General features: G+C 45.0%; 1 protein-coding gene across 49 annotated transcripts in view; it reads left to right on the top strand.

Annotated features, from left to right (window-relative positions):
* Positions 1-23,758, top strand: part of Tcf7l2 (transcription factor 7 like 2) — a 185,139-nt gene that overhangs the window by 6,114 nt on the left and 155,267 nt on the right. For 28 of the 49 annotated variants that reach the window (XM_013070027.3, XM_004838895.4, XM_013070026.3 and 25 more), the window contains exon 4: positions 6,750-6,818. The exons of the other annotated variants lie outside the window; for them this stretch is intronic. In XM_013070027.3, coding sequence (XP_012925481.1) covers positions 6,750-6,818 — 69 coding nt within the window. The remainder of the gene's footprint in view (positions 1-6,749; positions 6,819-23,758) is intronic. 49 annotated transcript variants of the gene reach the window in all.

Here is a 23,758-nt window from a genome sequence, read left to right as displayed (position 1 = left end):
TGACAACTGTCTAAGTAAATCTTCAAGTTGGACTTCTAATTGAGCACATTTGTGAAGGAAATGGTTAATTTTACAACCAAAGGCAAACTTGCACCTCGACAGGTCTGCTGAAAGAAATGCGCCCCAGTCCTTTGCTGGCAAGCGCACTGGGTCATAAATCCCCAGGCTTTATTTACAGCCCGTAACACTTATGAATGTTAAGATATTTGACGCCACGTTGGCCTTATAATATTCAAGGTCCACAGACGTTGGCAGTAGCTCAGATTTCTCTCACTAATTATAAGCAGTGAGATGGGGGTGCGGTTTGCAGAGGCTGCCCTCCCCCTCCTCCAGTCTGAGTTTACTGAGACAGACCCCCCCTGGCAGCTGACCTGTACTTTCCCTCTAGGCTATTGTTACACACATTTATAAAGAGCACTTTCAGGGATGGGAATGTCCTGGAGGCTGTGCACAAATGCCTTTCTCAAAAGCAAAGTTGCTCTGGGTGTTTGCATCCTTCCTTTTTTTTCTGGTTTCCCCCTTTTTCCTTTCTTTCCCTTCTTTAATCCCTTCTCCCCTTTCTGGATACTACTTTGTCTATATTGTGCATATTTCCCAGAATACTTAAGGAAACCTGATATGGGAGACCATGCTTTAATTTATATGATGTTCCAGTGAGCTGGCAGGGAAAATATACACATTGCATGGTGCTCTAGTTAATATGAGGCTTCACTCCAAAAGGAGAGGAGAGTTGGTTAAAAGAATTTAATAGACAAGGAAAAAATGCAGGTTTACGCTGGGTATAGAAGGGCCACGCATTTGGGAAAAATATACTGGCTTCAGGGGAAGGAGTCACAGAAAAGCATATTGAAGTGGCAGAAATAAATCTTGATTGAGAAAAGGAGGCAGGACAAAGATCTGGACATAGAGGGCCTGTTTGGAAATGGGCTGGCACGCCATGCCTGGGAGGGGCTGTTAAGAAGTGTGTTGCTTTTGGTGGGCAGAGATTGGTTCCAGGCCCCTCCTCGCCCAAAGGGTCCTATCTGGCAACAAATGTGTTTCCTGTCCCTTATCCAGAACACATCTGGAGTCTGGCTGGGTGATATCTGTGGTGGAGACCTGGCTGTGGGACAGAAAGCTGATTGCCCTGCCGATTTTAACCTAGGTTTAAAAAGTGGGCTGTCCTGGTGTGTGTGATACACACACACACACACACACACACACACGCGCGCACGCGCGCACGCAGTACGGGGGGGGGGGAGTGGGATTCAGGAGCGTTGTCTGGGTGACCGTTGAGCGACCAGGGGAGCTGATGACCCTGTTGTTTGTGCCCAGATCCTTCCCTCCTTCCAATTCAAACTTAAAGACCCAGGCTGAAAGGTTTTATTTTCTAATCAATGGAATGCAGAAACTTACTAGCCCTCAGGGATAGATGTGAATCCCTTAACAGCTCATTACAAAGATGGGGCTGTGGGATCTTTGAACAGGGGTTATCAGCCATGGTGTTCTCCAGTTTTCCAATGATAGGTTTCTCTTCCTTAGGCACATCTGATTTCGGATGGGTGATCCAGCCCATTATATTTTACTCTTTTTGCTATAAAGTGGCCCCAGACAGTGAGATCTGCAGGGGAAGGAATGGCCGTTAACGATCCCAGCTCTGAAGGGGTTAACCTCGCTGGCTAAAGTTTGGCATCATGAAAATAAATTTGAGGCCTGGTAGGCATTAGCAGGGCACAGCACATTTACAGAGCTTAATTAGTACGAACTGTAATTGTTCATGGTCTGCCAGAAGTAATGTTCAGGAAAAGTGGAGCCCCTTTCTTGGAGTCTTCAGTTTGAAACCGATAAATCACTTGCATATTTGTGTAGTGATTCAAATGGAGCTAAGACCTCTCCCATCCCAACATGTGGTAAATTGTAAAGTCAATGAATTGCAGATGTAGGCTACAGTGAGATTCTCTAAGAAAATGCAGAATGAATGGGAAAGAGTGATGCTATAAATATTTACTGAGAAGATAACTAGATTCCTGCGTGCTGGGCCAATTATGATGTACTAAATATATTAGTAAAATGCTTAAAAAATGGAAAGGATTTGTGTGGGTCTCTGGGTGGGTTGGTTTGTTTTGGAAAGTGAAATAAAAGGCACTGTGTTATTGTCATGTCAGTTTTATTGAGCCTGAATCACAATGGCATACCCAGGGAAGGACACATGAAACCCACATTAATGCAAATTAATTCGTTATGAGTTGCAGCACTGTGACTGCTAAGTGGAGTAATGATGGGGCATCATTTTAAGAGTGTTAGTGTGGCAACTCTTAATGAAAAGTGCTGCGTTAAGAACATGTCTCAGCACTTCAGCCCACGTGTTTTTATATGCTAGAAATGTGTTTTATACAAGAGCAGGAAACTTAATTCACTTTGTGCCCTCCCAGTTTAAGGATGTTCATTTGCTTTGACGTTTAAAGAAAACCATCTAATTTTTTCTCGAAAACCGTCCCAGAAGGTGCCCGTCGCCAGCACCAGGTGGAACCTCAGCTTTTTTCTTGTTGGCACAGATTGCAGCCCGAGCCCGACGTGGAAAAACAATGAATGTATCATCCCCTGTAGACCTGAAGATGAAACTTTCTTGAAGCAATTTTTTTTCCTCTTAGAGGATTTTGGTCTCAGGCAGTGTTGCAAGTCAATACTTCTTTCCCCAAATGTGAGTAGGTGGATATGTATGGAAGCTGTAAAAGTTAATGATCGTTCTCTGACTCATAGCTGATGATTTCAGGTTGAAGAAAAGAAAAAAAAAATTAATGAGGGTAAATAGACATTTGATGGAACACTGAGACAGTAGGACAGATTGTTCTTGTGTCTAAGGGCTTGCATTTTGTTGCAGCAGGATTTTTGAAGGAGAATGCCAGGAAGTGAAAATGCAGTGCCATTGTTAGATGGTTGTTTTAGGATGCTACAGTTGTTCATGTCTAGATCTTTGCAAGAATGTTTAAAGCAAAGGGCCTACTAGTAATCCTGGTTTTGCCTTCTCTCTTGAAGTTAGAGGCTCTTTGGTACTTTTTATAAGAACAGGCAGTAAGTAACCCTAAAGTTCTGGTCAAAAAGTTTATGTCCCATAAAATGGAAAAGGCTCTCAATGTGCTATGGGGGTAGAGAGGGGTTGTGTACATAATGGATGGAAGTTCTGTTGCCTTGGGCTCCCAAAATGACTGATGACCTGGGAAAAGGTCTTAGATACAGTTAAATATTTTGTCCTTTGAGCTAATGACATTGAAATTAGACTTTAAGTAAAGGCTTTCATAGGTTAGAGAAGAAAGTGGATCAAAAAACCCCAAGAAAACCAAAACCTCTTAGGAAATGAATGTTATTTTGTAATATATGAAAGAAAAAGACAGGTGATTCATAAACCTAAAAATAAAGCTCCATTTTATTCCAGTTTAGTGGAATGAATTGGCATCAGAAATTAATCTTCATCCCCCTGGAAGGAAGTTAACTTAGTGCTAGAAAAACCAACAGGGCTTCAAAATTGGTGTGGGGGCATGTTACTTCAGAGGATGATATTCCTGTGGTTCAAAAAAGCTGCTTCCTCTTCCTCCCATCTCTGGATTATGTCTGATGTTCTGTATCTGAAACATCAAGTTTAGAGCCAGCAGTAGTGATTAGAAATAAAACGAGGGAACCTGGGCTGTGGTAATAAGGGGAGCAGTTAACCTTGCAAGCAGGTATGGAGAGTGGCCAGATCTTCCTGGTTCTTTCTCTGGACAAGGGAGTCTGGGTGGCTGGAGTGATTGAATGGAAAGGAGGGGCCTGGCCACTGTGAGCAAGCACCCAGGAAGGGAGCATGTTGTTTTGTTGAGTTTCATGGGAGGGAAGGGATGGAGTGAAAAGTACTCTGGAGTCTTCTTTTGGTGGCTCCTCCGGGTGGGTGCTCCAGGTAGACAGGCACTGGCTAGTACAGCCACAGTTGCTGGGTGAGGAGGTGACATGGGACCCACCAGGTGACCTGCACAGGACGGTCCGGGTGGCGAGGCACATGGACACCTGGTTCGTGAACTCAGATGTGCCTTAGCCATCTTGTCCTGGGTCTCTACCCCCTCATTTTTCAAAGCTCAAGGGCCACCCATCTCTTTTTCTTTCCTTCCTAGTAGCCTCTAGAGAGATAGTCATGATTGTTTCTGTTTAGAGTGCCAAGTTTTCACTGGGTATTTGTATTTTATCTTTGTCTTAAAAAGCTGGACTAAAACAAGGCAGCCTTGTGTTTTACATGGAAGGCAGAAGCAGTTAAGATGTACATTTCAGAAGAGTATCTCTGGGAAAAGAGGGGATGGAAACCAAAAGGAGAAATGAGAAAATTTTCAGTCCTCTTCCCTGTAGTTGGAGGCCTGGTAGCTCAGAAATCTCTGCAACACAGTGGTTGCTGGTTGCCGGGGAAGATGACTTAGGCACAGAGGGTTCGTACAGGGTGTGAGGTGGTGGGCGGTTTTCTGTGTTGCTGGGCTCCTGAGGGGCTCCATGGCTTCTTGGCTGTAAACCGCGTGTGTGTGTAATGGAAGGTTAAAGTTAACACTGTCTTGTACGTTGGATTCTCTGCTCAAGTCTTATGGAACGTGCAGCTGCGTTTTTACTGTTTAATTGCAGCATTCTCTCCTGCATCGCTGGTGTTATTTGGGTGGTGATGAAGGAAGGATTAAGAACAGAACTGGACAAGTGAAAATTGAATTTGGCTTAGCCACAGTTTCATTAATTTATTCCTAAGACTGTGACTATATGAAATTATTTTCCACGACCTGTCCTTCGTTATCAGGTGTCCATTCAATGTTAATTGACAATAGAAGATTCCTGTGGTTACCCTGAGTACAGATTGCCTACGGCTCCCGAGGGTTTATGGGAAGAAAAGCTTGGACAAGTTTCCATTAAGCTCTGAATCAGGCAGTTGGAAAAGAGGAGAATAAAACCGGCTGAAAAGAGGGACAAGTTGTTAGTGTTGCTTGCTCTGCTTAGAAGAAGAGCCTCCTCTCAGACAAGCGCTGCTCTCTGGCCAAGAGTTCCACTCACAGAGAGACCTGTTCCAAGCACAAAAGTTGTTTTAACACGATGCAGAATTGTCACAGTAATTAGTGCAATCTCCGCTTACTGACTGGCAGTTTTTACAAAGAAGGGCAGGGGGCCAAGGGTGCACATCCATCTTTTTTCCCCAGTGATTCACTTTGGGTGGAGTGCGTCGGGCCTCGGGGCTGTGCAGTGGACTCTGTGTCCATTGCTGGGCAGTGCTGTGTTGTTTTGGGGGAGAGTGGTTTATTGCCCTGCTTTGGCAGATGTAGGTTTATTTTTCCTCTTTTTCGTGCCTCTTACTAATCTGTTTTGGTATACACACACACACACACACACACACACACACATACACACACGTATAAAACAGATAACATCAGCAGTCTACTATATCCTAAAATAGATACTTCAGCCTTATCCCATGAGCAGGATGGATTTTGACTTTTTATTTGATCAGTACTGGGCTTTGTATATTTTGAATTAGTTCACAAGTTCTTGTGTGAATTGTTTTATTTTTCCTTTTTTTAAAAAAAACAACAACAAAAAACAGGGAGTGAACTGAATGATTTTTCTTCCAGGAAGCAAGATACAGTTTAACTGGGTCTAAAACTCATTTGCAGCCCAAACTATGCTTTGTTCTAGTAGCACAGAAATGTTCTGGTACTAGTAATAATATCGTAGTGATAGTAATACTAATACTTCCTGATAGCATAGTTCTGTGTTTGGAGATGGAATAAATTTGCCTGTTGCAACTAGGGTGAGCAGTGATTTCCCAGCATCATCTGATCCCTCATGATTTGTTGGCATATAGCAAGTTAAAGTGCATTTTCAGATAACCATTGAGATCCTTTAGTGATTACGGTGTTGTTTATAAAATAAATCAGCAGATGGTGTTTTTTTTCCCAGTTGGTAGGGTCTCAAGATTAACAAGTAGTATTTGGGAAAATGACACTTCGGTGGGGAGTGTTGGTGTTTTTTTTTTGGGCTTCCCCCCCTCCTGTGACGTGTGGTCTGCAGGACCGAGCTGACGAGAGCTTTTGCCATGGAGGGGCTGAGTGAGCCAGTGCTCACTAATAGGTGGCCCTCCACACACTGGTGGCTGTTGGGCACCGAGAGGCCCCCTCTTTGGGGAAGCGTGAATTACTAGAGTGCGGGCTTGTGGAGATGTTCTGGGACGGAGGGCTTAGTCACTGTGAAAGAATGTGTCCGGCATTGGGTGGCCCCTGCAGTCTGTCAAACACATTTGTTTACTCAGAAATAGAATTGCGTTGGAGTGCCAGGGCCCACTGATTAGAAATCTTGGGGAAGGGGCTTGTCCTTGTTGCAGTCCTGTGGCTTCTCAAATCCTTTCTTAAACTTTCCTGTTGCCTACATGTTGCAGTGCTGATGACTTTTTGCAGCCAAGTTAATTTCTCTTCAGTCTCCCGCTCAGCACACTGGCTCCCTTTATGTTTTAATGGGCTTCAGTCTTTCTTTTTCTTGTCCCTGATGCTCATTCCTGCCCCTCCCCTCTTTTGCTTATTGAATAGGTGCTTTTTAAAAAAAACTTTAGTATTTAGATAATTTTACCCATAGCAACAAATAAAAGTACACAGGTCTTGAGTGAATGCCAAGGCTTCATTCCTCAATTTAAGAAGGTTTGTCTGCTATTCATAAACTGCTTAAGATGTTTTCCTGTAGTTTGTGACATAAGCAGAACGCTTTGATTTGATTTCTTTCTACAGCTCCATTTTCAGTCCGGCAGCACACATTACTCTGCGTACAAAACGATTGAACACCAGATTGCAATTCAGGTAGGAAACTCAAAGAGATTCTGAAGCTTGAATTGTCAATATGTAGGTCTCTTATGTCATTTATTCTTCACCCTTCCCCACCTAAATGATGATGATGGCGGTGGTGATGATGATGATGATGATGATGATGATGATGATGATGATGGTAATAATGATGATGATATTGATATCGACATTGATGATGGTGGTGGTGGTGATGATGGGGTGATGATGGTGGTGGTGGTTAAATCATTAGGGGAGGTGAGAAGAAGAAAGAAGAAATGCTGCTCCCGTGATTTAAAGACTCAGAAAGAAAGGGCAGCCAGTGTTTATTGTTGGGAGTATCTTGATCAGGTGTAATGGGCTCACAGACCCCAGCTTGACAGTTGCTTTTTGCTTAGGGAGGGGTCTGGATTTGGGAGTGGAATGGAGTGGCGAAATGTGAACAGAAAGAATTAAGGGGGAGACAGGCGAGAAGGCCATGTGACAGCCAAGGAGAATTGTTTCCGGTGGATCAGAATTACATTAAGTGGTGCTAAAAATATCACTTTTGAACTGATTGTCCTGAAATGTTGATTTCTCTTGGGCCTGTTGATACATGAGACTGAAAGCACTGGAAGGGAAAGGCGACAGATCTCAGCTTCTGATCAGTGTCCTGTTTCCTGCTCACGTAGTACTTCTATTCTCTAAACAAATCACAGACTAATATAGACTCAGGGCTGAACGGAAGCCAATAGAAAGCAGTAGTGGATAGTGGAGGCCGAGCAGACTAATAGGATTTTCGTCTGTCTGCCTGGCCTTGAGAGGCTGGATGGACTGCCAGAGTAACTGACAGTACCAGAACTTCTGGAGTGTTCTGGCATAACTTTTGGAAGGGAAGGTTTTGACACCTTTTGCTATGGTGTGAGATTCTGGCTCTAGGTTCTTCTGTCCTGTAGGTTGAGGTTGGTTAGATGGATCGTGCATGTTGTCACTGTCCCTTTCATGTAGAAAGCTTTTGCAGATCCCGTGTGTGTGTGTGTGTGTGTGTGTGTGTGTGTGTGTGTGTTTGCGCATGTGAATGTGTGGTCTTGAGCAGCTCCTGCAGCATTGAATCTTTGTAGCCTTGCCATTTCAAATCTGTCTCTTCCTTAATAAGGGTTTGGAATAGTCACTTGCCCTAGGTAAATGGAATTCTTCCACCAGTGAAAAATATGAGTCAGCAGACATTTTTATTTGGTGGATTCCTAGCCTTTTTGTGCTTATTTCAAGGCTGTAATAACTTGGTTTTAAAAATATTTTGATTTTTTCTGTGGCTGTGCCTTTGCCTTGTGTGTATTTTAGGGGAAGGTGCTGCTCTTGGTTTTACCCCTCTACCCCAGGTGTCTTGAAGACCAGTGTGTCCTCAGCTTGAAGCTAAGTTGTTCTTGCTGGCACACTTCCTGTCAGGCCCTCCTTCCTTTGATACAGGCCAGGTAGGTCTTGCTCTCAGAAACAGGGCTGGAGGCAGGGCCGGGTTAGAAAACAGGCCCAGACCTTGACTCGGGATGAATGAATGGGTGAACATGCAGTGCCCCACGGGGTACTACATCTTGGGGAGTGCTGGAAAGGCCTGTGGCCTGGGGTGTGGGAATTGTTGAGGCTGAATAGGATAGCGATCCTTATCTTGGTGTGGAAAGGCTTGCTGGGGCCATGTCACTGGGAGACCAGCCGAGCCCAGACCAGCTGTTGAATCTTTATACCCGGTGCTGAAGTGCCCCTTGTTTGGCCGAGCAATTCGTCCTTCTCCGAACCACCTGGCATGGTACAGGCCACATGAAGCTCTTTCTCAGGAGGAGGATGGAGTAAATTACAGAGCTCATTGTTTGGAGGACTGAAACCATCACTATTCCTCCATGAACAGGTACTATTGTTCTGCCATCTTCTATTTGCTGAGGCTTGATGCCCATGTGGGCAAACAGAAAGACATTTTATTAGAGACCCAGCACCATGTTTTCAGTATTCATTTTCCCTCAGTGTCTGCTAGGCCAGCACGAGGCCAAACCAAATGGCATCTAGCTGTAATTTTAGTGTGATCATCAAAGGATAAATGGCTAGAAACAAAAAAAGCAAAGCGGAAAAAAAGGGAAACCTCAGACAAAATGAAATTGTTTTCCAAGTGCACTGGGCAGCTCATGGGTGCAGTGAGAGGACAGAGTGGCCAGTCTGGTGTGTAGAGCAGGCTTTTCCTTCACCTGTTCTCTGGTTCCAGGCTTAACTGCAACCCGATTGTTGGTGGAGTTTTCTTCTTTGGAAACTTAAAACTGCTTAACCTTAATAACTACTGTATTTCAGTTGGAGCTGAGCTGACATGTTGCTCTCCTAAGCTAGATCCTAAAATAACCTCGAGTAGTATGACACCGTTCATCACATGAGGCTTCTACCCTCTTCCTGTCCCATCCCTCCTGTCATCCCAGGACTCTGCCAAGTTCCATGAATGGCCTCTGAGTGGCTCTGTGGATGTGTCAGCGCTCTTATCAAAATGTAGACCCAGCGGCACTTGCTGTGTTGTGATCCTCTCCCCTTTTGACAACCTCCTAGCTCCTTGTAGTTCAGAAGAGACAAGGGCTGCATAAATGGCCATTCTCCCAAAATGAATAGCACAAATGCAACTGGAATGAAAATTGAAAGAACTTCTGAAAAAGACACGATGACTTAGTTCTATTGGCTTTTTCTGTTGGGTGCTGGCAGTTGAACCCAAGGCCTCTTGTATGCCAAGTTCATGCTCTGCGCTGAGGTAGGCCCCCTGGCCCTTGACTTTTTGGAAGTGTCACTGAAGTGTGACACAGGTCGTCAGTAGAGAAGTAAACAAACTCTGACATATGTGACCATCCACCAGACTGTGTCCCAGATCGATACGTAGATCGAGGTGGGCACACCTTCTCTGTAGAGGGCTAAATAACAGATATTTTCAGCCTTTGGAGCTGTACTGTCTGTATTGGCAGCTATCCGGGTTTGCTGTTGTGGTTCACAACTATCTGGTAAACCCAAAGGCAACGTTGCTATGTGCCAATAAAACTTTATTTATAAAAACAAACTGGCTGGATTTGGCCCCATGGCCTAGTTTGCTGATCTCTGGTAAGAACTCCCCAGAAGTCTCCTTTGTGCCCCTCTCTTCCATTCATCTTGCTTCTCTTCCTCTTTTCCTTGGTTCCAATGAAAATTCTCACAGTGGCTTAGTTTTGCCTGCTTTTGGGCTTCATAAAAATGGAACCACACAGAATATATTATTTTCATGTCTGTCCTGACTCAGTGTTAAGTTGATGAGTTGCATTCATGTTATCATGAGTAGCAATAGTTTTCTTCTTTAGTATTTCACATGTGAAATGTGTGACACCTTGAAATATGCCCCAATGTGTTTATACTTTCTATGCTATTAGCTATTTGGATTGTTTCCACTATTTTGCCGTTATGAGCAAAGCTCCATGAATATTCTCAGACATATCTTTTGGGAGAATGTGTATTTCCATTTCTGTTGTTCATACACCAGGAGCCTTCTTGGAGAGGTGAGGGGTAAATGTGTGTTTACTTTTGGGTTGACCTTTTGAGAGACCTGAGGACAGAATTTTGATTGTTGCATTGCATATTAGGTATGTGAGATGATTTAGGGGGGCAATAAGATAATCTAGATGTAGTCAGAGGCCCATTTTGCCCCAGCTTTAACACTGGCCCTTCCTGTACCCAGCTCCTCTGAACTCCTCCCATCGTCCTCGGTAACCTGGGAAGACTAAGCAGCAGGCTGAAAGCAGAGCGGTGGGCCCAGGCTGCAGATGTGTGGAAATCGCTGCCTCCCAGGAGAGCCCTGCAGGTGCCTGTAGATCAGTTTAGGTCTCCGTTCCCTCCCTGAAGGGAGCGCTTCCAACACTCATCATTATTCCAACCCCAAGAGCAGTGTTGTAATCAAGGTCAAGACCCGGAGAAGATGTTTCCCTTGGTTTTCAGAAAGGCTGGTTCAGAACCAATTAAGTCTTTGTTTTAAGAGTGTTTTGGCCAAAGGTTGATGTTTTAACACTAAGTCAGATGTGATTTAGGAAAAAATTCCACATGCAGCAAAAACAAACTGTGTAGACTTTTCTTGGTTGTTTTTCTTTGAGGATGTGAAGTGGTATGTGTACGTGTGGACATGTGCACGCTTCTGTGTGTGTGCAAAGACAACTAAGGTTCCCGAAGAAATGGACCATTTTATTTGTTTATACAGCTGAGCGGTGGAGACTGCAGTGGGTGTTGCTTTCCCTGTTGTCCTTGTATTTGCAGGATCCATCCGAGCCCTCCTGAAGCATAGCCCTTCTCCTGGTCTTGGCACCCCTCCACCGTGACTCCCTGAAGCCAGCAGGACCCTCTTCCAGGGTGTGGTCGCTTTGGAGTCAGGGAAGGAAGGCTACAAACAGGAGAGTGCCCCTGTGTCACACTGGCTCTTTATTCCTAGATGTGAACTGGATATTTTGTCCACATCTTAACTTATTAGGATTCTTGAGATACTATGGCTTGAGGGCATGGTCGGTCCCTGTATGCATGTGATAACTGGCCGGACATGAGCAGCAGCAGATTCCACCAGAATCTAGGCATGAGGAGGAGGCAGTGTTTGTAAGGGTCCTGGTGTCCCCTAAGTCACGTTTCTGGTGGTGGTCTCCTGTGTTCTGGGCTTTGGGCCTTCCTCTTACACACCACGAGTGACCTGGCCCTTCCGTTGTCATAACAACTTGCAGATCTGGGCCGAGTGGAGAACATCCAGAAATGTGTTCAGTTCTTGGTACAGTGACTTCCGTGGTTTTCTTTCAGTCCCCTATGATAATTCATGTCTGTTTTCCACAAAAAAAGGAAGAATGTGTGTGTGCATGAGCGGATTGGAGAGGGGATGCTCTTTCACTAGAGAAGTTGTCAAAGCCCATGAATGCCAGGTAACTCAGGAGGTTCATTTGCTCACGGTAGTGGTGACTTTAGCGCCATTGTCCAGTTTAAGTCCACACCTCAAAATATTCATTGACAAAACACATATTGTGCATTTACTGTGCCAGGCCCCTGGCGAATTCATCTGTGAGCAAAAACAGGCACAAATCTCATTTTCAAAAGGCCTAAGCCGTAGTTATGTTTCAGATACTGATTTTTGAACACTGTGCTCTCCCTGGTCTAATTGTGTAGGTTTCCAGCACAATCTAGGGGTTCTATTTTTAATCAGAGTCGTGATTTTCAGCCTACTAAAGGTCAGGAATTGCCGCCTTAAAGTCTTCTGAAATCAATCCATTGATCATTTATTGGATCCTCAGTCATTTTCAGCTCAGAATTGAAATTGAAATACAGCAGATGCTCCATTGGGGTAGCATTTGCTCATTTTGAGTGAGAAAGGAAGCTGCCCTTGTGTTCCGTTGAGATTTTGAGGCCTTTGCTTCTCAGGGTTATATGAAGACATCCAGATACTTGTGCAAAGCTCAATGAGAGAGGCGTTTGTTTATGAAAGAATAGCTTGGACAATGATGTGCATGGTCTTGGGGTCAGAGGCAATAACAACAGCTAATAATAATAGCAGTTTATGTTTATTGAATTATCCTAATGCATTGGGTCTGGTGTTAAGTGCTTTCTGTGAATTATTCCTTGATTTGTCATAACAACAGAGGGAAACCTGAAAGGCACAGTTACTGTCATTATTGCCAAGGTCCGTATTTTGTAACTGAGGAAACAGACACCTGAGAGTTTTTGCCCGGGGTTAGTTAGGATTCAGAGCCAGGTACTGTGACTGGAGAGCCTCTGTGGAGTAGCCTCATTCTAAGTATTGTCTGTGTGAAGCCAGGTTCAAGGCTGGGGTTGTGGCTGTGGGCAGAACGCTCACCGGGCCTGCCTGAAGGGTCAGAGCTCCTGCAGTGCAAACTGCACAGCACAGCACAGCACAGCACAGCACCCACCTTGCTCGGGAGGACCTGTGGTGTTCCGAGGCAGTAGCTGCCATTCAGCTTTGTGTCTGTGTCAGAAAAGTGGGGATCATGTGGGAGCTGCTGCAAGGTACAGAACCCTGGGTTCTACTTGTAGAACACACATCATCTGGAGGCACTTGGAGATCTTAAGGTGCAGATCAGGGCTCTGCCTCACCGAGAAGAGGCGCTTAAACCCTGGTTTTAGGATCTGTAGGTCTGAGGTGGCTCCCCACATTTGCAGTTTTAATAAGTTTTTGGGTAAAGCTGATGCCCCTTCTCTGGGGACAGCACTTGGAGGAGAACCACTGGACAGTGGGGTTAGCTCCCCACTCTGGCTGTGTGTTGTAGACACTTGGGAAGCTGCTGAGGCCTGGGCCCTGCATCCCTGGGTGGCCAAAGCTTTCATGGTGACTTTAGTGACCAGTTGACTGGTCTTAGGCATCTTGGAGTCTACTCCTTCCCAATTCTGGATTGTCTTGCTGCACATAGTCTTCTTAGAGGACAACAGTTACAGCTTTTTTTCGTTTGGTTGATTTTAGCTCCACTGTCTTTCCTGGGGGGAGGGGCAGAAAAGAGGCTGTCTATATTCAGAGTTCTGAAAGATGGCTTGTGTCTGTTTGAATAGTGCCTGGAGTTTCTGTTCTGAGAACATTTTATGTAGCGGTGGACAGTGATGACCACTGTCGCCTAGGTTGACACTAGTGAGAGAAGGTGGGAGCTGGTTCCTCATATTGGGGGCTTCAGAACCCTGAAGTGGAAGGGGCTGGTAGTCTAGTGCTTCTCAGACTTAGAGGTCACGCTGAAATGCAGATTCTGGCTCAGTAGGTCCCGGGTAGGGTCTGGGGTAGGGTCTGGGCTTCTGTGTGTCTGCAGCCAAGGTGATGTTGATACCTGCTCCCCACACCCCTGTCAGGGTGGAGCACATATGGAGTCCATCTTGCTAAGCCAGGAAACTGCAGTGCAAAGGGGCGAACTGGTCTGTCTGAGGCCCCACATCTCAGTGGAAGCAGGGCAGGGCAGGAATCCAAGAGTCCAACTCTGCTTTATTTCTGTCTTTCATGCAGAAGTTAACATCTTGTCTAGGCCAGTAGCACATGTGTTACGTTGGCCGGCTTAAAAAAAAGTATCTAGTTTTACCATTTTTTTGTTTATTTCACTTTTAAACTTATACCTGCTCAGATTGTACTATTTCATTTGTGCGCACTGGACAGCTCTGTTGGCTGTCCACCTCATGAAGGTGCTCGGGACCAACTCGCAGGATCTGTATGAGGGCTGGTAAGGATATGGGCAGTGTCTGGTCGTCTTTGCAGCACCCAGCAGAAGTGAAAACAACTGTCAGCTGTCTGCGAGTCCCCAGTGGGCCACAGTGATTGTGCCTGGAAGGCCTCATTGGCGGCAGTCAGCTGGTTGTATTTTTCTTAGCATAACTTTACTTTATAAGTTCCACTTTATAATATTTACTTTTTATAAAGTCCTTGAAAATCATCGGGCTGTTTAGCTGAGCACAGAAATTTCTAAATGGGTTATGGCTGACATTTGCAGGCTTATCAGGCTTAGCACTTAATTTGTTTCTGGAGTTTGATTTGGTTGGATGGTATCAAATCCTGATCAGATAAGTAGCTGCAGTTTCCCTCCCCCTCCTGGTTTACCTTGAAATCTCAGAACACTCTTCAATTAAATGGAAATGGCAGCAGGCAGTTTTTGCTGAGTGTTTAACCAAAACCACTGGTTGGCACTGTGGCTAATGGTTAATGAAAAATACATTGAAATTTAAAAATAAAATTTAAAAGTAGGTAAGGTACTCTCTAGCTGTATATCTATAATGTCAGTTATAAAAAACATTAGAATTAAACCTGTGTGGACTCTTCGAAGGATTTAAGCCCGGTTTTAAGGGATATAGCTGAGAAAACATTTGGTTATAGTAGATTCCTTGAGGGTTGAGGCCCCAGCTGCAAACTGGCCTATCTTAATGGCAGGATGGGAGGCCATGACTCAGTGCAGGGTTTTCAGCCTCAGTACTGGTGATGCTTTGTGCTGAGTACTTCTTCGTTGCAGGGACCCATCCTGTGCCTTCTAGGTGGTTTATTTAGCTCTGTGCCTGACCTCTACCCTCTTGATGCCAGAAGTGTGTCAGCTAAAACTATCTCTGGAAATTGCCAAATGGTCCATGGGAGTCCAAATCGCTGCTGGTTGGGAGTTGGCTGGCTGGCTGGCTGAGGCTAACAGTTTAAAGGGGATGCCCTGCCCCCAATGCTGTGGTTGCCTTACCTTTGCATTGTAAGGAAACAGGCATGAGAGCGGGTGGGTGGTTCAGTTCATGCCTCTGGAGCCTCTGGGGGCGGGGGTGTTTGAGCCTAGGTTCTGGTAAGCTTCCTTTCCCCATCTGTAAGACGAGGGTAAGTCACAATAATACCTGCTTCCAGGGTGCTGCTGGGAGGCTAAATGAGCCGGGCAGTGCAGCGGTGCAGAAAAGGGTACTTGGTAAATGCAGACTGCTGTTTTTACCACTGCGAACTGTGAAGTACTTGTTTGCAGATTTAGAATATGTCTTTTCCTGACACGCATTGTATAGTTTTTATTTGCTGTCAGAGACATCACATATGATAAATTTGAAAACCTGGACTATCTTTGCTAGGTAACAAAGATTTATGACTCCTGTTGGTTGCCATTTGCATTTCTCTTATGTCACTTAAAGATTCTGCCTAGTCCTTGTTACGTTTCACTACAGTGTAAGCTTTTCTGAAGGGCTGAGCTTGTGTTTTCCTCGTATTTGTCCATAGTAGCTGTGTGTGCACTCACACCCAGCAATAATAATTTTTTTTGTACTTCACCAATAATTTGACCCATTTGTCAAATTATTTTCCGGGTATATCATATTTCCATTTTATCTCTCCTTCATTGCATGAATTTGCACTCTGTCTTAAGGACTATGGTATTGCTCAAATAATGACTAACCGTAGTTGGACTGGTTTATATTTATATGATTGCTTTATAATTTTCAAAATGCTTGGAGGTTAGGTGGCTTTTAAAAGAGGTCTTGGCTTTTTCGTTTCATGATAAGTCGTCTTACCCTCCAATCATAACATCTTGGAGACTTTGACAGTTGTCACTCATGCCTGCAAAGGAGTGTGAACAAGTGTTTTCCTACTGTGGGTGGATGAGCCTGCACAGTTCATCCCTGTCTGTTCCCAAAGCCCGCGTTTCTCTGCATTGTGAAGTTGAGCTGAAGCCCCAGAATGAGTGGCTCTGGATGAAAACTGGAAATTTCCCAAGGCTTGTGAATGGCAGTGTGTGGTGGTAGCCCATCCTGGAGACAGGAGGATTCTCCTCAGTAGGCCCTCACTAGGGCTTTGGTGAGGCTGCCCTGCAGGGAAGATAGCCCCATGCCAGTAGTTTCTCAGTTGATTCAGTAAGCATTGTTGATGATTGAAATTGAAGAATTGTGGAGACAATTCATCTTGAGGAACAGAGAGCATCGGGTGTGAGCCAGGCTGCTGGGAACAGACATTGACATACGGGCCGTCATCAAACTAATTGTTGTTTGAATTACCTGTTATGATCCGATGACAAATCTGCCTTGCTCCTGCCACTGGAGCAGAAAATGTAGCTTGAATTGGCGTGATGTTAGCAAGTGTAAACTGTACTTCAACAAGATGGATAAACCCAATTATGGGGCAGACCTGTAGAGAGAAAATCCATTTAAATCTCGTAATGTTAAGCAGAGCTGTGTTTAATTCATTTGGACCAATTTGGGAGTGATGTATGAGTGTTGGTGAACATCAGTCAAAGGGGTGACCGCTGAGGGAGAGGGATGTGCCGCTGCTCAGCCACTCGGGGAGGCAGCTGGGGCCTTGTCTCTGCAGCCTGCTCTAATGGCAAGGAGAGGCAGAAATGACAAAAAGATGTACTAACTGCAGCAGGGGGAGCAGTGCTGTGTAAATGAACCAATAAGGAAAACATATGAAGCAGAAAGGGGAGGGAGCGTTTTCCTAGATGCCATTGACAGTCCAAAACATGAAGGGACTTTGAGGTTCCCGTTCCATGTTTCTGGCCCCAGTGCCCGTGCGGGCTTTTGTCAGCCTTGCGATGGGGCCTGGAAAAGCTCTTTCTAGAAAGCAAAAGGATGACTTGAAAGAGAAAGGAAGAGGTGGAGAAGGAAAGCTAATTTGAAATTTATATCCTAGGATATTTGATTTGTTATGAAGAGCAGTTAAGACAGGATTAATATTCTGAAATATATACATAGAAAGTTTAGAAGGTCTTTAGTGTTTAAAATTTTTCTCTCTCCTTTTTTTTTTTTTTTGAGACAGGGACTTGCTATGTAGTTCCGGCTGGCCTTGAACTCACTATATGGCACAGGCTGGCCTCAAACTTGTGGCAGTCCTCCTGCCTCAGCCTCCTGAGTGCTGAGATGACGGGTATGCACCACCACGCCTGGCTATCTCTCTCTCTCTCTTTTTTAGAGCTACTGAATTTTGACCCAGGTTGCACATAGTTGTTGCTTTACTGATGAAGTGAATGCAGACATTGAACTTGGGGGAGGCAGCTTTCAGGGCTGGTTACAGGAGTCTCCCCACCTCAAACTTATGGGATACATGAGGACTTCAGTGGTGATTCCTGCTTTGCATTTCGGAGGACTTAGTGATTTTATATAAAGATTTAGGATTTTACTTTTTTAATCCCTCACCTACCATATTTGTTTTGCCAAGGGTATTCTTAGGAGGCTCCAGCCTCCTTTATTTTGGGGGGAGCTCATAAAGCCCCCTAATGAATGTGAGTGGTCATTGTTTGCTCATTTTCTCTTTTGGTTTGGGTTTCTTTCTTTTTTTTCCTTTCTTTTTTTCTTCTGTGGAATAGACTGGACTTGAAAACTGCTGTAGAAAAGCAACAGAAAAGACCAGAGTGTGTAAGGAGCTTGGTAGTGGGCAGCCGAGAAATTCATGGCTGTGCACTGTGCCCCTAACCCCCGTAAATCTAATGGTATGAATGGAGGTTAAAGTCTCAAGAGGTTTTTTGCAGTCATCAGGGGACAGTTCATTGTATGAGACCACAGTGTATGGTTAATGCCTATTCTGGGCGAATCTTTTCTCCCAGAGGCAAATTCGGTGGGACTTTACTTTCTAGCTTTCTCCAATGTTCAGCTCAACTGAAGAACCAGTAATGAGTTGGTAATTAAAAAGTGAAGACCTTACAATAACATTTCAGCACTTAGAATTCTGCGAGTCTGACTGTTCCAATCTACTTACCAGTTGAATGTAGGTAAAATGCTTTGAGAAATTTTAAACTACCATGTCCACCAAAAAGCTCCCAGTACATGCAGCTTTTGGTTTGCCCTGTTCCAGATCGCTTAAAAACAAGTACATAATTAAATGAACTTGGAAGAAGCATACTGGGCTGGGCTTTCCAATCTAAGGTCTTGTCAGTGAAGGAAGCTGCTTTGCTTGTGCCCCATCAGTTTCATGGGGGACCCCAGTTTGCCTTGAAAGCGAGGATCAGATTTATATTCAAGGGTGGGGGACAGATACTATGAATTGGGTAAGCAGCGGGTAAGGGAATTTCTGGGGAGCAGACCCTGAGGGGAAGGTAGCACCCACCTTGCAGGTTAGGGTGGCCCACGTGTGTGGGGCGGGTCCTAAGGCCGTCCTGTGGTCCTGTGCTTTCCCCTGATTAGATTTCTGATATTACTGTCAAGCTGAAATCATGCAAAGAGGAACCCTTATCCTTTTGAGTAGCTCCTAAGATGCAAACATATACCAAAAGAACTAGGAGTGTTGCATGTGATACAGAAATGAAATAGTGAGATATCCAGATAAGGGCTTTATTGATTTATGCAATGTGTGACGCTCAGTTCAGGATTGTTCTTGGAGTCACAATGTTTTGAACTTTATTCTTTTTTTTTTTTGAACTTTATTCTTATCCTTAAAATAAAAAACAACTTCCTTGTTTCTTTAGTTGCGTATTTTTAATTCTGAAATCCAGTGACATTTATTTCTTCATAATTCCTGGAGCAGTCAAGTTTCTGCATGTTCTTCTTAAAATGTGGAATCTAAAAAAGATGACAAGAAAGTATAAAGGAGACTGTTACTAGCCAAGGGGGGTGGGGCATAAGAGTGAGTGGTAGGAAGGGTTGGATATGAGATACACTGACCCCCAAAATGTGACACTACATGAGTGAAAATGATGAAAGTATGCTGTGTACATGTACGAATCTGCCAAAATGAAGCCCATTAATTTGTATAACCAATTAAAAAAAATTATGGGGTTAAAAAGCAAAACCTAAAAACGAGCAAACTCACAGACCTGATATATAGGCATTTTTTCCTTGAGAGAGAACATGGCATGGTGATACACAGATGTAGTTCCAGCTCCTTGGGTGGCTGAGGCAGGAGGATGTGAGTCAAGTATAGTGTGGGCAATTTAATGAGACCCTGTCTCAAAGTAAAATATAAAAAAGAGCTGAGGATGTAGCTCAGTGCTCCTAGGATTTGGTCTTTTGTAATGCGTGTGCGTGCGCACACACACACGCACACACACACAGCACATGCACCCCCCCCCCCCACACACACACCCGAGAACTGAAAGGAAAGTCCCGAAGTACCCCGAAGGCTAGGACATGTTTACTAAACCACTACTGTACCTTAATGTATCCTGCTTGGTTTGGGTTTTCTTACAACTTGTCATTGTTGTCTCATTTTCTTAAAACGTGTCACTTTTGCCACATTGTCACAGTGGTGAGTGGAGGTGGATGACACATACTCCCTGCAGAAGACCCAGTGTGAGAAGACACTTGTTTTGGAAGGATGGATGCTTGGGGGTGGAATTCATAAAGGGGGTGGAAGGGGCTCCAGTGATGTGGGGGCCTCTTTCCTTGGAAAGATGATGGTGTGGGGAGGTGATGGGGGCCCCCCTCCCCAAGAATAGCCGGAAAAAAGAAAAAGCTGTTTTGCCTGGGTTATTTTTCATGTGGATCGCACTTGACAGTTTATCTGCACCAGAAATAAATCTTACCATATCGCTTCTGAGGTGATATGCCGTTTTAGGCTACATTAGGGAAATCACCGAGGGAGTTGTTTCTGCAGTGTGCGGTGGGTGTCCCCTACCCCAGCTGGACTGTTGACCTTAGGTGAGAGTTGCTGAGCGGTGTCTAGCACCAGAGTTTTGGGCCATGCTGACAGTCCCCAGCCACCTTGGTTTGCATAGCAGTTTGAGGAGTGAGCCAACAGCTTCAATGTGACCGGAAACTCCTGATCTGACGTGTGAAAAGTACATACACAAAACCACATGCCACATGCAAAGTAGAGATGGTTTTGATTCCAGCCCCGGTGGTTCTGTTATCACTTCTTTTGCTCCAAGGGTGGATTTTTATCTTTCGGTCTGATTTCTGGTTTGCTTATAGTTTCAGTTATGGTTTGTGGTTTCTGTTTCCCTCACAGTTCATGAATTTGGCTGCTTTGGGACTAAGGTGACCAGGGCTGCTGGGTGTGTCTGACACAGGCAGCCTTGGGGTGGCATCCCCGGGAGCCCGGCACACTGCTGCAGCGCCATTGTTCCCCTCGTGTGTGCCTCCACCTGGGCTTTCTTCTTTCTGTCCCTTATGTAATGTCTCTAAGAAATGTTTCCAAAACATCTAGAGCAGCTTGCGATTGATGTTACCCTTCTGTGTATTTCCTTGATTCTCTCCTTTCCGGTCATCTGCTTTGGCAGGGGATATTTTTTCCTCATTAACTAATTCCCAGGTCAAAATTTCCCTATGAAGGATGAACTTTACTTTGGCATTCTATTTCCATCACTTTTTTTTTTTAAACCTAATGCTGCAAATTTTAAATTGGCCAAATCAATGAATTGCTCTCTGTCCCCGTTTTCACATCTGTGAGAAGTGCGTTTAATGAGTGGACTTGCTGGCTATGAGACTGTATGAGAGGGGCATACCCCAGGGCCTGGCACGTAAGAAAGATCTAATGTCGCCACTCCTCTTACCAAGGCCGTGTCCCTAGGTCCCAGCAACGCTGTTAGTAAAACTTCTGCCTGGCAGGACAAGTTGGTGCTGCAGTCCATTTCCTTCCTGGCTTGTCTTGTCTGGCTGTTGTTCCTTCCCGCAGCATTTCACTAAGGAACCCAGGCCTGAGTTATTTCTCCCACAGGACAGTAGGTCAGAGAAGAGAGTTATGGCAGAACATGCCATGTTGTGACATAATTTATCTTCCCATGGAGGGAAAACAAAAAAACCTAGAGGGGAGACTGGACTTAGAATTATTCAGCTTCTGATGGGCATGAAATTAGTGACAGCAAGACAGGAATTTGTGGCCTTTTTGTTGTAGTGTCTGCTGTTGTCTTTGGTGGAATTCCTATTGCTTAGAGCTTCGTTAAAAAAATTTAAAATCAGACTTTTCGGTTCTCAAGGCAGAGGTCTAGCTACTGGCTTGTGAATTTAATAACACTTATTTCTTTCTTTATGAGGGGTTTCCCTGGGGCCGCTGTGGTCAGGCCCTTCCTTGTTTGTCTGAGTTTGTAATAGGCGTGTAACAGCCCTCTCCTCCTCCAATTTGCCTGAAAGACCAGCTGCACTGGTTGATTATCAGAGACAGGAGACTTTGGGAGCTTGGGGTAGAAGCTGACTGTCCCAGGGCCCTGGGTGCAGCCCCTGCCCATGAGGAGGCGTGGGCCTGTCTGTACTATTTGAGTCTGTGGGTGTAGTGGGCCAGCTTTTTGGAACTTTCTCGAGGGGTCCTCCAAAGCAAGACATCAGTTAGTGTCCAGCTAACTCAGGCCTATTCCCACTTCAGCTTGGGTAAGCATGATATGGTTAGGAGCTTGTCTAGGATGATTTATTCCCAGTCACAGTTGAGAAATGACATCAGTTCCCCCACTTGACTTGAAAGCAACTGTTCTTTCTTGACAGCCTCCTGGTTCCAGAATGTAGTGTTCAAACCTTCTGGTTCACCAAAGAAAGGCTCAGTGAAAACACGCTTGAGGTCTGTCTGTATCTGTTGCTATCTTTCTTTAGCTTTTAAGAGGGCAGTGGGAAAGAGAAACAGCAAAATGAGAGGAATGGGAAAGCAGGCTGATCAGAGGACTTTCCCCACTTTTCTCCTCTACACGGGGGGTGTGCAAACAATAGAAGCGTGCGATTGCACCCTCCTATCCCTTCCCAGCCCCTTTAAAGGAAGGACTTGTATTCCAGCAGGGTTTGCTAATCAGAAGGCTATGGTGACCCCTCCTCCCCCAGCCAGACTGTTTTAGCTGTTTTAGCTAAGGGCCTTAGGCTGGGAAAGTTGCTTCTATTTTCCTTCTCTCTTTCACACTCATTTGTCCCAGACATCCTGGGGGATGGCTTGGTTTTCCAGCACGAGCTGTTCATTACCTTTTAAATTGGTTACGACCTCTAAGTAATGATTTATTCTCCACCTATCAGAATATCTTAATTTACTTAGTTTTTTTGTTGTTGTTGTTTTGTTTTTGGTACAGGGGATCGAGCTCTGGTCCTTTCGCTTGCGCAGCAGGCGGCGAAACCACTGAGCTAAATCCCCGGCCCTTAATTTACTTAATCTAATGGTTCCCCTTTCCCCCAAATTAACATCACCAACAAAACTGTTTCCCCAGGCAGCACTTGGTGAGACAAGATACTTTTCTCTGGTGAGAACGCTGTCTTTGTATATGGCAGTGGGGAAGAATTAATTATAGGAGAGGATGATGCTTAATAGTTGGAGTTAGGGGCCCAGGAGCTCTAAACAGTCCTAGGTCTGCTGTCCAGTTATCTGGCTGTGGGTGGCTCTCTCTTGGCATCTTGGTTTGCTCACCTGGGAGATGCCCCCTCAGGATGGATGTGGCAGCAAGATCACCCGGAAGTCAAAGAGTAGTTGCATAGGGCTGTAAAGTTTTTGCTGTGAAAAGGCGGCATTGTGGGCTGATGGATCCAGCCGTTGGCACTGAAATCCGATATACCTGGGGCTCAAGTCCGCACAGTTCCTTGATAGCAGGTGGACTCTGGCCGGGTACTCAGCCTCTTTGAGCCTTGGTTTTATCTATCAGACGAGGATAAAACCTCTCTGAGGATTAAATGAGGTAACATACGTGCAGCCGGGTACAGTGGCTGGTGAGTCAGAAGCGGCGGTGGACCCTTTCGGTAGTTAGTTAATGCAAATGAGCGGGCATCGTGGTTGACTTTGTTAGGCCTTTTCATCCCATCTTTTCTGGTTAAATTTCTTCTGCTTGTCAGAAGGAAGAAGAGATGAATTTTGCTTGTCAGATGGATATCAAAACAGGGCCTTGAAATAAACTTCAGGATACTGCTATTGGACGAAACAAATTCATTGACTGCTTAGGTTTTAACTCATGTTTGAGGTATCCCCTCCCCCAGCACATGTATAAGCATATACCTTGATTTCTTTCTTTTTTCTTGTATTACTACAAGAATCAGTTTTCTTCTGGCTTAATTCCAGAAACAACATGCCTGTCTTTTTTCATCGTTGAGGAAAAACAGTCTGAAGGCACCATAATTCCTTAAATTGGATTTCAATTCTTGATCCCCTTATGTTCGGTAAACAGAGCGTTCCGTGAAACATCATTGTTTAGGAGCAGGAGACTGGCCGCCAGGATGATTTCGGAAGTATTGGCCCCCCGGACTGAGGCAGTGGGTGGAGCCTCCTGAGAGGTGAACGCCGCCTTCACTGGCTGGGGGAGTCCGTCATCTCATTTGAAAAATGGCTGCTGAGAGTTGGGAAGGCAGCGTGGTAGTGAGCGGAGTTTAGCTTGGGAGGAGCCTGTCGCTTGTGTGCGTTTGCGTGCGTGCTCACACATGTGTTCTTCCTGACTCTATTAGTGCCATGGGCAGCTGGCACTGAGAGCGTTGGAGTTTCTATGTTCCAATCAGAGGCACCCAGAAGGAAAGATAAAGGGGACCGTGTGATTGTCAGCGATGAGGGGCTGAAATAGTAGGGGTGAGGTATTTCCCCAGGTAATTCTGTGCCCCCTTTAAGAAATACTGATAGCATTGGCACTTCCTCTTCCTTGGTGGTCATGTGGGACTTGGGCTCTGGT

The sequence above is a fragment of the Heterocephalus glaber genome, unplaced genomic scaffold, assembly GCF_053883595.1.
Source record: "Heterocephalus glaber isolate CG9 unplaced genomic scaffold, H.glaber_assembly_v1.0 deba00001497, whole genome shotgun sequence".
NCBI classification, from domain to species: domain Eukaryota; kingdom Metazoa; phylum Chordata; class Mammalia; order Rodentia; family Bathyergidae; genus Heterocephalus; species Heterocephalus glaber.
Note: the sequence above shows the minus strand (reverse complement) of the source record. Positions and strands in the feature narration are given on the sequence as shown.